Genomic DNA, 16962 nt, shown 5'->3' with positions numbered 1-16962 from the left:
TCACTTTTGTTACTTGCTACCTTGCTGTTTTTATATTTTCAGATTACGAAAATCTATATCTACTATCCATATTACACTTGTATCACCATCTCTTCGCCGAACTAGTGCACCTATACAATTTACCATTGTATTGGGTGTGTTGGGGACACAAGAGACTCTTTGTTATTTGGTTGCAGGGTTGTTCGAGAGAGACCATCTTCATCATACGCCTCCCACAGATTGATAAACCTTAGGTCATCCACTTGAGGGAAATTTGCTACTGTATATAAAACTCTGCGCTTGGAGGCCCAACACGAGTCTACAATAAGAAGGTTGCATAGTAGACATCACACAACACTTCAACGGACTCAAGCTACCGCAACATGATTGTATGTCGAACACTCAACCTACTTCACATCTTGAGGTGAGCTTGCACACTTAACAGTTGCGCTTGAAGCATATGGCCGAAGATCATCAAGAAAAAGAACATCTGACTGCCGAACTTAATGCTATTCTCAACTAAACAAAAGTTGTGCATATGATTACAGCAGAAAACAAGAAGCGTTTATGGAAATTGCTTCCAAAATTTTTCTCCAAGAAGCAACTCAGCAATTCTCACCTCCAAGAACTCTATCAGTATATTGATAAGGGTTTACTGATGAAGATTTTCAAGATCGCTCAGCTCCACCTTTGCCAGCTCGTGAACCTTCAACAAATTTACTTCAAATTCAGCTGCGCAAATTACTCGACAAATCAGAAGCCACGTCGCCTACCAAAAAACCTGCTGAAGTAAATCCTCTGTCTCGTAAGACTCAAGGAGGTGATCCAAATGTGCCTTCCTCCTCTAAGAACCAAGCCAGTCTGGAAGGATCTGCTGCTGCTGCTGAAGATGAAGATGTTCCAGACACTTCCAAATCAGAAACTTCTTCGGGCAGCTCCTTAGGCGATGCCTTAGAATGAATCATATTCACATTTTCTTACTCGTGTTTTCAACACCTTTTTCACACTAGTTGACAAAAGGGGGAGAATAACATCGAGAGTTTGATAGATTTGCTTTGATTGGATTTGGTGTTTGTGCTTTTTTGCTCTATCTTTGAGACAATTACGCCATGTCATGGGCTCTGATGTAAAACTTCTGTTATTGGTTGTAATATTAATAACCCCGCTTGCTGCACTGTTCTCTGTCAAAGCTTTTTTTTGCAGGTGAAATTATTAACAGAAGTTATGAATGATTGCACTTTACTCTCATTGGATTATCCATCATCAGTGCGAATCATTACCTCGTTTGATTGAAGATCCTCCACACACTTGAATGAATTGCGAGGAATTTCATTGTATATCAATTGACCCTGTATACATCTAGGGGGAGTATATTTCATCATCGAGTCAAGTAACGCTAGTTCACTCTTGTTCGATTTACAATTTACTTATCTATCTTCACCTTGATGATTATATGTTTTGTCAACAACCATCCAAAAAGGGGGAGATTGTTGGTGCAATAATAGGCCCCTTATGTTTTGGAGTTTGTTGACATAAACAGTTTGTGACTTATGTGTTTGCTAGTGCACACAGAGTAAGAGGTCCCTGGGGTAATCGAGGAGTTTGATGAAAACGACGAAGATAATCTCTCTGCACAGCAGCGAAGGTTATCACCGAAGATAAAGCTAACAAGAGTGACCCCTAAAAATTGCTCAAGACCAAGCAATTGGTTTGGTGATTGTTCGAAGCAAATGACTGCGCTCGAGGAAGATTGAAGACGAAGTGAAGACGTAGCATTTATTTCGTTCTTCTTCTTCTTTCATTGAGTCATAGGACCACCATACTATTAAGAGGGGTACAATGTTTTGAAGCTTTGATTCTCTGATGTTAAACCCAAACCTATGAAAGTTGTGAGAGAAATGTCTTTGTGCTCCGAGAAAATACTTGCCAGCAAGAGGCTGTGATCTTCTTCGCTGCGAGAGATTTTCCTCGGACCGAGCAGTTAGCATTACTTTTTTCTCAATTAATGTTACCGTTGCTCCAAAATCCGACCGTTGTGAACGTGTCGGTTGGCCATTAGCTGAACCTCGTGTCCAAAATGGTCATTTTTCATCTCGGAAGGTTACGGCTATAAATAGCCACCCCGGCCAGCTTTGTCCGGCGGCTGCTCCGTTTGATTCTGAGAAGATTGTTGAGCAACCCCCTCTCTGAGAGATTTGAGTTTAAAATCCATCGAGAGAAAAACCCTAGGGCTGAAGAATTAGATAGTGGTTCAGCATCACTGGAATCTAAGTTTAGTACGCTCCACCTATTACTCTTGAGAGCTGCAAACTCTCTAGACGGTTAGGTGACAAGTTCTTCAGAGACCAAGAGTCATTGTGGTTCTCGAAGAAGAAGTTTGTAAAGGTTCGGAGACCGCCTTCAAGTATCTACCCCGAGTGATCGGCATCGGTTGACAAATTGATTGTTGAGGAGAATAGGGTGAAGAGAGTTTATCTTCCGTGTTAAGTCATAGCCCCTCCAACCAGACGTAGTCCTTGTGTAGAAGGACGAACTGGTCGAACAAATACCTTGTCGCCATCGAGCATCCTCGGTTACCTCTGTTACTCAAGTTTACCTTCGATGCATTCTATTCGTGTAATTTACTTCGATGCATGCTTTAGTTTTCCTTCGGTTATCCCTTGTAGTTCTTCTTAGTCGGTTTATAGTTCATTCCGCTGCTGGGTTCTGAGAGATTTAAGTTTTCCGAAGAAAATTTAGAACTCCCATTCCCCCCCCCTCCTCTGATAGACATACTTCGTTCCTACAGGATGCACGCAGTGTGATAAATAAAACAAAAAATAAAGAAAAAAACAAACGCCCCGCCATAGTGATCAACTCCTCTCAACAGCAGCACACAAACCACCACCAAAGACAACACCCAAAATACAAAAAAGTTTCCCAAAAGCGACGCCTCCAAGAAGGGAACAGTGCACAAGCGTCGTCGTCGCTTGATCGAAGATCTTAGGTTTTCACCCTAGAGAAGTCAGAGCTCTCAAAGCAATACCTTCAGCAAGGCCATTGCCAAGCACAACCAATGAAGGTCAGACCTTAGTTTTTCACCCTGAAAGTCATGACTCGCGGCACTCGAGGATCACCACAAAAAATGAAATCCTCTGGTGTTGTCGCCCCACTTGCTGCTGCTGCTCCTGAAAGTTATCAAACACCAAACTCACAGGTACCATGTCCAGAGTGGACGGGAAAATCCTGCAAGCCAAATCCGAGCACCAGCCTGTGAAGCAAAGCCTCCATCGCCCCCCTTCGCTATTGCTGGACCTCCAATCTCAGCCATCGATCATGACCTTCTCCATCGTTGTCTACATCATGAAAATCGAGATACCGACATGTCCCATAGTGTCAACAAACTAAGGAGCTTCGTGTCACGTCTTCATGAAGCCGCGTAGGCTGATATGGCCGCGCACAACCAGGTTCTGTCCGATCTGGATATCCAGGGGTGCTGGACCAATCCTAGATGACCTCTGACGGTAGTTTCGGAACACGTCGGGCGCCAGATCAAGGAGGATAGATCACGCAGATCGTTGCCATGACACAAGGAAAACACTAGGATCGCCTCCTTTATTAGGCAGATCGGTAGGCCCCCACGCCCGGAGATCTCAGCGGGCACCATCGCCACCACCTGCACCACACGTGATGAGGAGCTGAGCAGCACCGAGCCCCCCCCCCCCCTCGAACCAGTCATCGTGCCGCCCTTGCGGCCACGGTGGCAGTCAAAGTCGCCCAAGAAGTGCGGGGCCGCCGCCCTAGTGTCCATCTCCTTCGGACGAGCCGCACCGTCCAGGGCCAACACGAAGCTCCGGACGAAGATCCCGCCATGCGAGGATGATAGGGCCCCTGCCGCCGTCAGCTTCGCAACCATTGACCGAAGGCGTCCTTCGGGGGGGGGGGGGGGGGGGGAGCGGTGGCGGCTGCTCTAGGGTTCCGCCCAAGTCGCCCCTCCTCGGAGCGATGCGGGGGCAAGCTGTCACGGGACAATTGATCGATCCGGCTAGTATTCATATTAATCGTAAATGGTCTTCTTTCTTCAGCCATAAACACAACCCATTTCTGCAACCAAGAGAATTTAAGGGCCTACAAATTAGAGAGAGAAACATAGGGGAAGGGAGAGTGATGTCATTGAGCTAAGCATAGACAATTAAGCTCATGCCCCCCCCCCCCCCCCCCCCCCCACACACACACACACACACAAAAAGAAAAAGAGAACGGGTACTACGTTACACCAAGTCGAAAGATCACGGGGGGTCAGCAACTCACCACTCTAGCAGTGATTCTCTCTCTTCATGTCCATATATACAGCCACTCTCCCCTCCGGTTGGAAGACCCCCTACACACAACTCGCAGTACCAGCTCGATCATAGTGTCCATCACCCAGCTCTCTCTCTCTCTCTCTCTCTCTAAAAAACACTACCACACACGCGCTCGCACATACTCTCTCTCTCTCTCCACAGTTCGACGCATTGCATACGCACGTGAAGCGAGCGTCCGCCGAGCTAACGCGATGGTGGTGCCTTCCACGACGCCGGCGCGACAAGAGACGGTGACCACGCTGCTTCCACCGCCGTGCCCCGGCGGCGGCGCCATACCGACGGTTGACATGTCCGCGCCCCACGGCCGCGGCGCGCTGTCGCGGCAGGTGGCGCGTGCGTGCGCGGAGCAGGGCTTCTTCCGTGCCGTCAACCATGGCGTGCCTCCAGCGGGACCCGCGGCACGGCTGGACGCCGCCACCTCGGCGTTCTTCGCGCTCGCGGCACACGACAAGCAGCGCGCCGGCCCGCCGAGCCCGCTCGGCTACGGCTGCCGCAGCATCGGCTTCAACGGCGACTTCGGCGAGCTCGAGTACCTCCTCCTCCACGCCAACCCCGCCGCCGTCGCGCACAGAGCCAGCTCCATCGACACCAACGACCCCTCACGCTTCAGGTACATACATACATACGTATATATGTCTTTCTATATATAATAATAAGAACTGTACTGCCTTGTACTCGCAAAAAAGAAATACTGTACACTAATATAAGACGTTTTTGCAGTTCAATTGTTGAACTGCAAAATGTCTTATATTGGTGTACAGAGGAGTACATGCTTACGTACAAGGCACACACATACCACATCAGTGAAGCATCATTATACATTTGCCTAACGTTCTAATGGTTTCTTAATCCTGCAAGCATCAAGAAAACCTTCAAACATGAAACATACTAGTGCTGTATTCAGGCTCACCTGCCAGTGACACTAGGGCCTCGTGGCAAAAGCTCGGTTTTACTACATAACAGTCTGGTCAGCTCGAGGCGTTAGAGAGAGAGAGAGAGAAAGACAGTGTCACTTTCGGTTTCCTATACACCACTGAAGTGCGTCGCTCCACCGCCATTAATTATCATATTAGGTCCAGAGGGTTTCAAAGCTCAAGACGTCGACAAGCCAATGTGTAGATAGGCGTTTATACATGCGTTGATGGCGCTGGAGGCGTCAGACGTGACATGATCAACATCCAAAGCTAGAGGCTACATATAGCTAGCAGCAGTGCCACTTAACCAACTGACTATGTTGATGTTGGTGTGAATGTGATGTGGTTTGCTTATCATAATAATCCTGGGCCTGCCCCATTGCATATTGGTTAGCTATCCCCTAATAAATTTGGAAGATATGGTTACAGTCAACCTTTGTTAATTCCAGACCGACATGTGGGGTCGTCCTAGAGAGGTGATATATGTGGGCATCAGGCATGGACCGATTTATTTGTGAGGCAGGACTAGCTAGCTAGGGCATGGCCTGTGTGTACACAAGTAGCAAGGGCGTGCATGCACAGAGGACTTTCTGCTTAGTACAATGATGTCTTGTGTATACAGGCAAAAAAGAAGCCAATGTTGGAAGCATGCATGCATGCACACTCGTGTTGCAAAACTGAGCTTGCCTAGCTACTTCCTTTTTTGAAAGGACCTAGCTACTTCTTGTTTTGCCGTGTTGTGATGCACTACATGTTACACACAGATTCTTTCAAGGACGAAAAAAGTTACATGTGCAAATTGAAAATATAATTCAAGCCAAAGTGAGAGGTGTAGCTAATGTATAAATCGAAATATATATATCACAACGTGGACAGTTGTTGAATGAATACAAAATAATATTTTAACTCCAAACAGATGTAGCTAATTTAATTATTTTTTATGGGGGAGATGCAGCTAATGTTATTGTGGGACTAATTTATATATACTTTGTGCTACCATATATGCCTATTAGTTTCTCTACTTTTATGTTTTTTGTTCATGACAGAATTAACTTCAATATGCACACATATGTATCATCTTCAGATAGGTCTCATCGATTAAATCGTGGGAATACATGAGCACATAGTTTCTGAAACGATAATTATTTTGCAATAATGGCATAATTGATGCTGTTGATAAGTTGGTTCCGGCGATTAAGATCAACATAGCTAGTTTCTAAAGCAAAATAAAAGCATACAATTGATGTGACACAACAAACTTGATAGCTACACAGGATGGGCATGAGAGATTTCCTCATGAAAGTTAGGCTAGAGTTGTCTAACCCTATACAAACATTGGAAAAGGAAAACACAGGAAAATCAGTCTTAGCTAAGAAATTTGACTCACCAATTTCTGCCTGGGAAAGATACATTTGTCCCTGGTGATGGGAGAAAATGCCCACAGATGTTAAGCTACAGCTGACTGAACATAACAGATAAGATCTTCTTAACTATGTTTGCGCGTATATACGCTGAATACGAAAGGTCATTTATGAAGTACTATGAGTGTAGCACTCACTACCCAGATCAGAAAGTGGCCTAATCAGAGTTTGTTGAGAGCAAAATAAGATGAAAGGGACAATAAAACACTCTCTTCGGTAGTTAGCTAGAAGGACCCTCTCAGGCCCCTCTCCAACAGACTGTGTATATCTGTGTATCAACTAATCTGACACATATATGCTGCAGTGGCCTCCAATTAATGGCAATATCCAACCACCAACTGGTGCAGCAATAGAATGGGAGTACAAGAAAGTTGAACCATCCATATCTACCAGATAGCTCTGTGGGCTTAATTAGCAAAGTTCATCAAGTTTTTTCATATAGACAATGATGTATATGCATGTACCTGGTGTATACATACACTGTATATTTTTTCTTGGAAAACAGAATAACCTCCTTTTGTCATCAAATAAAAGGAGAGGGGGGCCCCAGTTGAAGTACAAAAGTCTGATGGGAATAAAAATGGTCCCCAAGCCACCCATAAAGAGCATATCCATGCTATCCATATAAAGCCAAGCAAAAGAAAGGAGGCACAGATGCAAAGGGTCCTTTTTATGGTAACATAAACGAAATGTTCGAGAGCTTGTGTTGTGGCACTGGCAGGGAAGTGATATATGATCCCAGCACCGATGGGTCTTTCCGTGGAGCAGTGGGAAAGGGCATGACCAATCCTGTCAAGAACCCATTTGCCCACTGGAAATTTTGTCACCCCCCAGCTGCATCTCGACTTACAAAGAAACGAATATAGCATGTGCGTGGATGCAGGCAGGCAAGGGATGCAGCTTTTGAGTGCTCGTGCATCAATCGGTCAAAATCTTCTCCATCTTTCTCTTTCTTTCTAGTATACTTGCCATGGCACATGCGCGCACCTGATCCTGTGACATCACTCTTTTTGATAAAAATATTTAACCAGGTGTTTGATTTGACTCACATGTTGAAATCCCCTCCTCCCACTTTCTTGCAGTTCTGTTGTGAATGAGTATGTGGAAGCAGTGAAGCAGCTTGCATGTGACATCCTGGACCTGTTGGGAGAGGGGCTAGGGCTGGAGGACCCCAGGCTCTTCAGCAAGCTCATCACAGAAACTGACAGTGACTCCCTCCTGAGGATCAACCACTACCCTCCATCATGCACCGTTCACAAGCTTGACCATGATGACCAATGCAAGCTCAAGGGGGTTGCCAGGACCAAGGCTGGTAACGGTGGGAATCCGGCGGCGGGTGGCCGGATCGGGTTCGGTGAGCACTCCGACCCACAGCTACTTAGCTTGCTCCGAGCAAACGACGTTGATGGCTTGCAGGTGCTTCTGCCGGACATCAACGGCAAGGATGTGTGGATTCAGGTGCCAGCAGACTCTTCGGCCTATTTCGTCAATGTTGGTGATCTCCTTCAGGTAGTCACATCAATTAATCTGAGTAGAAGGAACATCATTAGATATATTTTTAATTACCAGAAAAACTATGCTTTATAGGAACTGTTAAAGAAAGGAAAACAAACTGTTAAAGGCATTGATCTGGGACCAACCATAAATACTTGCATACGATTTAGAAGTTAAACAATTTCTTTCATATGAACAGATTACTTACTACAGAAAACATGAGTAAAAATGATCTGCACTTAATCCTTTCATGTACATAAGACTGTCTGATTGGACACTCATGTTGAAAACTAGTTTACCAAGACACCCCAACATGGTATTTTGCTTATTTTAAAATCCACTGCTGGATTCCCTCAAGTACCCTCTTACCAGTTGTCACCCAAAAAAGTCACATCTGAAGCTGTGTAAGTTGGCCTAACAGCACAAATCACTCATCCTTGATGATTTGTTTTGTCTTTTCTTCTCATCTGCCTTATACTTTTCAGGCTCTGACAAATGGGAGGTTAGTAAGCGTCCGGCACAGAGTAATTACAAGTGCCTGCAGGCCAAGGCTGTCCACCATCTACTTTGCAGCCCCACCACTGCATGCACGAATCTCAGCGCTCCCAGAGATGGTCACAGCCGGCTCACCACCCCGGTACCGGTCATTCACATGGGCCGAGTACAAGACAGCAATGTACTCGCTCCGCCTAAGCCACAGCCGCCTGGACCTCTTCCATGTTGATGATGACGAAAGCGGCAACGGCAGCAAAGGAAAATAAGAGGGATGACTGCTTGAGTTGCAGGCAATCTGTATGATGGGGATTAGTTAGATATAAGAATCGTCCCCAAAATTTTGGCTCTCTGACAGCTATTGCCAGAAATCTCAGTATTATGATGGTGCAGTGTGTGTGTGTCCATGACCTGGCTAGCTTTGTACAGAAGTGATGGTTGTATGATAGTAATGTACTATTGCCTTCAGCGAACTGGTTGTTCCCGTGCAACTTATATTTCTGCTCTCTCCCTTATTGGACTTTCCTTACAGCAAAGTCTTCCACAAAAGTGAGACCTAACTCTAAACTCAAATTTACAATTTTCAGATTTCACAGAAACTAAAGGCCAAGCCAGACAGAGGCAGCAATGTCGAGTAGACTATAATCAAATACAGATGGTAGTGTCGTCCGCAAGAAAGTACATATGATTGGAAATATGCAGCAGCGCACAAATTTAACTAACAAGTTATCAATAAGATGCAACGTTTAAGGCATATATCAGCTCGAGCCACATCCCCAAATGGGAGATGGTGATCAATTTTCTAAATTGAAGTGTGCTCGATCTGAATTGATTTTGTTCTTCTTATTAAGCACAAGGTACTATAGCACCAGGTATTTGTGCAGTACTTACTATTCATGAGGGGGATTAGATTGAGTTTCTTAGTTTTTACAGAGAAAAGGCTTGGCGCCCTGCTTTATAGAAAGCAAACAGTCTGATAAGGTTCATGCTGGGGATACCAGCTTACAATACAGAGAACTTAAAGAAGAAAAAGAGTCATGAAACTCAAACATTTTCACAACATAACCCCAAATTATCAGGTAAACAAAAACCTCAGGAAATTACAGAACGAGAGTGTGCAAGGGAGAAATCCTTCACTGACGAAGGCATAGAAGAGCACGTCCGCTGATCCTATAGCACTGGCCATTGCTTTGATTTTGTTAGTTTGGATGTCTTTGGTAGATGGTTTCATTTATGTTAGATATTCTCAAGAGTCAAGTCAACTCATTCATATTATAGGGATTATATTGCATCTTCTCCTCTTTAAACTAAACATGAATTAAGCTAAATATCATAGTTCTTAAAATCATGTTGTGGATTTTTTTTCCTTTTGACAAGCTATTTGAGGCCTATTCCTAACCTATCAGGTACCCATCTTCACCTAGCACTGACTACTTCAAGTCACAGTTGTCTAGGCTCTCTCTGACGGCTGTTTAAGTCTGTTGTCAAGTAGTTATATGCACTTGACACTCCTCAAGTGCCCTTATCACCCGATGGCGGCAGAACACGAATATAAAATGAGAAATCAAATGTGCGAAAATATTAAGGCTTCGGTATAGTAAATACTGTCATACACCTAACGTTCTCTCTGCTAAATGATGTGGCTCTCACTGAAAAATAATTCACAGGTGTGGATACTAAGACTGCATTTTATAACGAAATGATGAGGTTCGATATGTTACCTATTGATGTGAAAAATTAGCTGGATGGCATTAGTAACTTGGCCATTCCTCTGCAAAACAGTAGGTACAGTCGTCAAGCAGCTCAACGTCCACTGGCAAGTCAGAATGTTGGCCAGCCTTGGGATTTCTGTAAACATCTTGGAGAGGAAAAACCAAGCAATAATCTACGTCTGGTATGGCTATGATTGCTTCCACTTAAATCCATGAGGCAGAGTGTCACAATCGTTCTTGCGATTGACCAGTGACCAGTGTATTAATGGCCCTTCTGGCCTCCCCATGCTCATCCAGGCTTATATAAGCTACAGAACAAACAAGGTAAATTGTTAGCAACAGTCCACAGAGATGAGGTTGGGCAAGAAAGTTGGGCCATTTCTTCTCCCTTTTTTCTTTACTTAACCTTATTTCTCCAAATTCGTAATGTAGAGCATCATCAACATTCTTTCTCAAAAGAAAAGGTAAGGCGGAAACTTGAAAGCAATTTCATGATATCAACATGTACCAGCCACTGTAGATTACGTCAAGATCCACCATTGCGACAGGATATTATTGAATAAAAAGTAACTCTTGGAAGATAGAACAAAGCTACAGAACATGAATACATGACCAACCAAAAACAATGAATGAGATGGTGAGAACTGCTCAGAGTGCAGTCTGGAATCTATTCAACAAAAAGTTTAGTATTGTCATATATATCACGTTTAGCAATGAGAGTTCTATGGAGCAATGTGACGGTTTTATGTTTTACACTAGCAATTTGAATTGGATATAGTAAAAATTCTGGTGAATCCTACAAATTAAAGAAAAAGGATGGTGCTTAAAAATAGCATCAGCGCTAAGAAACATCTGGGAAGCAAACCCGTCCTTGAAGCTCAATCTCCAGCAATCATAAAGGGGACGAAAATCAGTAGATATTGCTGTCACAAATTATTCCTGATTGAATTCGTTAAGTTTGTTATCTGATTAAATTGACGAATATATGCTATGAAAGCATTTTTACCAATGGAAATGTTACAACCTAAGAGAGACAAGTGCGGACAAAAAGATCAAGTTATGTACAACGTCATTTACCTTACAATTCCAATATATGAATTAGATATTACAGAACCTTTGTAAGTGTATTAGACAATGAAACTTGGTAACGCACGGCACGCCTACATGAAACTTCGCAGAAGCTCCATAAATGTAATGGTCCAGTGCTGGAAACTAAGCAAGAAAGTACTAGCTTCTGCCTTCCGGAAGTTGGAACAAGACATTTGCTTGCAGTCACAGGTTGGCAACATTGGCAACGTTAGAAATACCATCAATTCCAGCATGTTTAGCTTGGACCACAGCCCATTACACAAATCATGCATGGTGACACAAATTGTGCAGCCTCCAAAATTTCCGTCCTTATCATGACCACCACCCGTTACACAAATCATGGAAGGTGACAATGTGCCGCCAAAAGTTGCTAGGGAGTGTGACAAAAGATCAGGACCATAACCCCTTGCCGACGCTGGCATCAATTGGATTCTGAGTTTCCCTGGACGGGGTTCCCATCAACCGCATTTACTATAACATACCAATCTTAAAATCTCTAGCCATATCATAATACCAGCAAAATGCTTAGGCAAATCAAAAACCTTACAATGCACTGAAAATGCTAAATTTGGTCTAGAGCCCGGCAAACTGCAACAGAGATTAATATTCCACCCAAACGAGAATAATAATCCACCAGTACCTGACAGTAACCTTGACTTAAAAAAAGAGGGGAAGGAGAGGATAATCTATGTTCAACTGTTCCTCACCTGTAGCAGCAGCCTCCCTGGCGCCGCCGGCCTTTATGCGGAGCAGGGGCACCCACCGCCAACGGCGCGACGTCCCTGAAGGCACCACCTGGTCGTAGGTCGGAACCCATGAGCAGCCGCAGCCGCCGCCGGCGATCCTGACGGGCGCCATTGCCAGCAGCCCCCGGTGCCTCCCTATCCGCCCCCACTTCGTCTTCCCGGGCGACACCTCGGCGGCTCCTACCATTCGCGGATTTGGAAGATTAAAAACCCCGTGTATGCCACGCAGAATACTTCAAAAATAAAAATGACGGAGTTTCCGCAAAAAAAATTGACTTCCCACAAAAACAAAAAAACAAAAACAAAAATGATGGAGTTTTTTTCGGCAAAGAGGAGTTTTATTTCAAAATTATAAGATTACAATCTACTGACAAGAGATCCTCGATATATGTAGCCAAACAGCAATTCTATACGGCTATAATTAGCCAGACAATCTCCTACTCTATTTTGATCCCTAAAAATCTGGGAAATAAACTCCCTGTCCTCCCATCAGGGTCTTGATCTCAGCTATCAAGTGCCTATAAGCTTACAGTAAGAGATTCACATTTGATAAGATGGACAAAGTCTTAATTTAATCTGAATAGACGATGACTTGCAGTTCTGTGTGTTGGAGAGCTATAAAGCCATGCCTTACATAAGCGCATGGATCTCCGCTTCAAGAGCATCATTGCATCTGAATAAAACCCTATAAACATCAAAGATAACTGAACCGTCATGACTCGTAGCACCATACCAGTCGCAGCGTCATAAACAAGAAAGGAACCATCCACCGAAAACAAACGTTTTTCGCGGCAAGTTATATGTTGATAGCTTGGATGGCAATTTTTTGAAGAAGAGTGCTATGCACACAACTCAACTTGGACAATTTGTGCACGACCCATGTGATCAAGCCGTTGATGCCTGGACGAAAAATGCAGCGGAGAATCAGATTTGCATCGAGTACAAATTGTCCTATGAAGCATCGTCTGTATAGTAGTTTTATTTTTTGAAGCGAGCATGGTAATTTCCGCAACTCTCCGCTGTCAGAAATTGTGGTGTGTTTGTGAATAATTTGTCATAGAAAACGTTCGCATTTATCATGCCCCGCAATGAACGTTTGCTGGCTATTGGTTTTTTATTTCTTATTAATATAAAAGATATATTCAACCATTAGCATGCTTTGGATCTAGTGACTCGGAAAACTAATAATTACATTTAAATATCTCTAACACATTTTCCTTTTTATGTATCATTTTTTGCAAAATGAAATTCTACCTGAACTTCAGTACACAAACAACGATTAAACCAAACCAACAATGCTGATATTTATAAACTTGCACGAGCTCAATTACCAATAAAGATTTTAGAGGGCCCTTTGAGTCATCCGATGAACTTGACCTGAAGACAATCCCTTAGAAATGTGCGCTGAACCATAAGATATTCCCCATGGTATCGAGAAAGATTTCAATTCCACAGGAAATCGAATCAACAAAAAACAACAAGACATATTAAAAAAAACTCCACAGATCATATTAATCATTTGAAGACACAAACTTAAACTCTTCAAGATCACATCGCAATACAGATAATACATGATTCTAGTTTAGTGAAGTTGTCTGTAAAGCATAACCGCGACAGGGAAATAACCAGAAGACATTTATTTCCAGCAGCATCACGCACATTGCCAAAAATTTGTCGTTCCGGGCCGTAAAACTCATCCTGGAACTCTTATACACACCTACGAGGACTTGAGGCTCCCCTCGCCATCTCACATCGTCAAGGTAGGGGCAAAGGAGACGGGAACAGGCAGATTCCAACGACGGTTGTGCTCCTTTGATCACTTAAAACCATCATTTGATCAATTCAAACTCTTAACCGTGACTCTACCCAGTACTAGCGGTAGATTATCCAAGGAGATCCTGACTCAGTTAAGGGCTTTGGATTTTCTCATGCTAAGCGTTAGAGAGTTGAGTGAAATTATCATGACAAACTCATACTAGGCGTGTAGAAGGTGCACCCCGCTAACACCAAGATTGAAAGACCCCAGCCGACACACCTAGATGTGTGACGCTCAAAGCATCAAAGTGTCGACCAAATGCATAGGTCACGCGCATCATGAGTTGTCCCATTGCTGGTTTTCAGCATGTTTTCTCTCTTTTTTCCTCCATTTGTTGGTTTGGTTTTCTTTTTATGTCATTTCCTTGTTCTATTTTATTTAGAAAATATTACTCATGTTTTTTCTATAACTTTTCTAGCATTTTCCCTAAACTATATGAGCATATATCAATACGTGTATGAACGACTTTTAAAAATATACAAACATTTTCCTTAAAGCACATGAACTTTTCAAGTAATGAATATAATTTTTTTACACATAAACATTCTTGAATAAGTGATGCACATTTTATTTCACACTTATGACCATTTAGATATGTGCACACGATTATTTTTTCTCATTTTCTTTAAAAATATTTTTAAAACATGTTAATCAAAATACATTTTTTCAAAATAAGGACATTTAAAAATTAGAGACGTTAATGGGTACCGCCATGGTTGGCCCATATAAGTTGCTCATAGTGTCAAATAAGATGTGGGAGCAACTAGTTAGTGGGTCCTCCTTCGGAGCCCCCGCAAGGGTCGCTTTTGGTGGGCTGGTGTCACAGCCCTAGACTTTGTTTGTATTAGTTGCATTTGAGTGCATCATGCATCATGGCTGAATTCTGAAAGTTGAATTGAGGTTAGTTGAAACCCTCAGAAATTAGTTCAAAAATAATCAGCATTTGAATCTCATCAAATGGGTCCAAGAAACTGTTCCTGTTACTCTATGAAAATATTGGCAAGAGGTAAAATTCAAACCAATATTTTTGAAATCACAGAAATATTTATGTTTGGACATTTGAGTTAATCCATTAATTATTTGCATTGGACTTATATTTATTATATATTAAATATAACTCCAATAATTCTAAAAGTTGTGAGTGTCTTTGAATATATTTACCAGGCCACATAATAATTTTTATAATTTATAGAATGATTTGGTATAAAAATCAAATCAGAACAAATTAAACAAAATAGAAAACAACAGAAAGTAAAAAGGAGCAGAACCTCACCTGGCTTACCTGGCGGCCCAGCTTCATAGCCCAACCCACCTGGGCCTCCCCTGCCAGTCATCCATGTCCTCGTGCTAGGAGGACAGGGGCGTGTGGTGGGAGCGCGCGGCCACACGCCGACCACCTCCATCCTGCCTGCTTCACCCCCTCCCCGCCCCCCCGACGGTCTGGACGCCACGACACCCTGCTACGTCTTGAGCTTGCGTTGGTTTTCCTTGAAGAGGAAAGGGTGATGCAGCAATAGTAGCGTAAGTATTTCCCTCAGTTTTTGAGAACCAAGGTATCAATCCAGTAGGAGGCTCCTCGAAAGTCCCACGCACCTACACAAACAAATAAGAACTCGCAACCAACACAATAAAGGGGTTGTCAATCCCTTCAAGGCCACTTGCGAAAGTGAGATCTGATAGAGATAATATGATAAGATAAATATATTTTTGGTATTTTATGATATAGATTGGAAAAGTAAAGATGCAAATAAAAGTAGATTGAAAGCTTATATGATAAAAGATAGACCCGGGGGCCATAGGTTTCACTAGTGGCTTCTCTCAAGATAGCATAAGTATTACGGTGGGTAAACAAATGTAGGACCTTGAAGTATGTCTAGAGGGGGGTGATTAGACTACTTGACCAATAAAAACTTAACATTTTCCCAATTTTAGAGTTTGGCAGATTTTAGCTACTTTAGGACAAGTCAAGCAATCATCACACTATTCAAGCAAGCATGCAAAGAGTATATAGGCAGCGGAAATTAAAGCATGCAACTTGCAAGAAAGTAAAGGGAAGGGTTTTGAGGATTCAAACGCAATTGGAGACACGGATGTTTTTGGCGTGGTTCCGATAGGTGGTGCTATCGTACATCCACGTTGATGGAGACTTCAACCCACGAAGGGTAACGGCTGCGCGAGTCCACGGAGGGCTCCACCCACGAAGGGTCCACAAAGAAGCAACCTTGTCTATCCCACCATGGCGTCGCCCACGAAGGACTTGCCTCACTAGCGGTAGATCTTCACGAAGTAGGCGATCTTCTTGCCCTTACAAACTCCTTGGTTCAACTCCACAATCTTGTCGGAGGCTCCCAAGTGACACCTAGCCAATCTAGGAGACACCACTCTCCAAGAAGTAACAAATGGTGCGTTGATGATGAACTCCTTGCTCTTGTGCTTCAAATGATAGTCTCCCCAACACTCAACTCTCTCTCATAGGATTTGGATTTGGTGGAAAGAGGGTTTGAGTGGAAAGCAACTTGGGGAAGGCTAGATCAAGATTCATATGGTAGGAATGGAATATCTTAGCCTCAACACATGAGTAGGTGGTTCTCTCTCAGAAATGGTAAGTTGGAAGTGTAGGTTCGTTCTGATGGCTCTCTCCACGAATGAAGAGGAGGTGGAGGGGTATATATAGCCTCCACACAAAATCTAACTGTTACACATAATTTACCAAACTCGGTGGGACCGAATCAACAAACTCGGTCGGACCGATTCAGTAAACCTAGTGACCGTTAGTGATTTCGGTGGGACCGACATGCATCTCGGTGAGACCGATTCAGTTAGGGTTAGGGCATAACGTAATCTCGGTAAGACCGATTACACAAACTTGGTGAAACCGATTTTGGTAATAAGCTTTCCAGAGAGTTGGCCAGGTAAACTCGGTGGGACCGATTTGCTCTTTTCGGTGAGACCGAAA

At 43.4% G+C, this 16962-nt stretch overlaps 1 protein-coding gene and 1 long non-coding RNA gene across 2 annotated transcripts; one reads left to right on the top strand and one right to left on the bottom strand.

The window, feature by feature from the left end:
- Window positions 1–4345: 4345 nt before the first annotated feature.
- On the top strand, window positions 4346–9246 carry LOC123113182 (gibberellin 2-beta-dioxygenase 1). Its single transcript, XM_044534355.1, has 3 exons — window positions 4346–4932; window positions 7740–8166; window positions 8637–9246. Exons 1-3 carry the CDS (start codon window positions 4514–4516, stop codon window positions 8910–8912), a joined length of 1122 nt encoding a protein of 373 aa, XP_044390290.1. The 5' UTR covers window positions 4346–4513; the 3' UTR covers window positions 8913–9246.
- On the bottom strand, window positions 7949–12517 carry LOC123113191 (uncharacterized). The gene is made up of 3 exons (XR_006455969.1): window positions 12152–12517; window positions 10365–10663; window positions 7949–8184 (listed from the first exon to the last, which is right to left on the bottom strand). It is a non-coding gene; the product is annotated as an uncharacterized lncRNA (long non-coding RNA).
- Window positions 12518–16962: the final 4445 nt, after the last annotated feature.

Source organism: Triticum aestivum, chromosome 1B (genome assembly GCF_018294505.1).
Source record: "Triticum aestivum cultivar Chinese Spring chromosome 1B, IWGSC CS RefSeq v2.1, whole genome shotgun sequence".
NCBI classification, from domain to species: Eukaryota; Viridiplantae; Streptophyta; class Magnoliopsida; order Poales; family Poaceae; genus Triticum; species Triticum aestivum.
The sequence above is the reverse complement of the archived record's forward strand: the minus strand, read 5'-3'. Positions and strand labels throughout refer to the sequence as shown.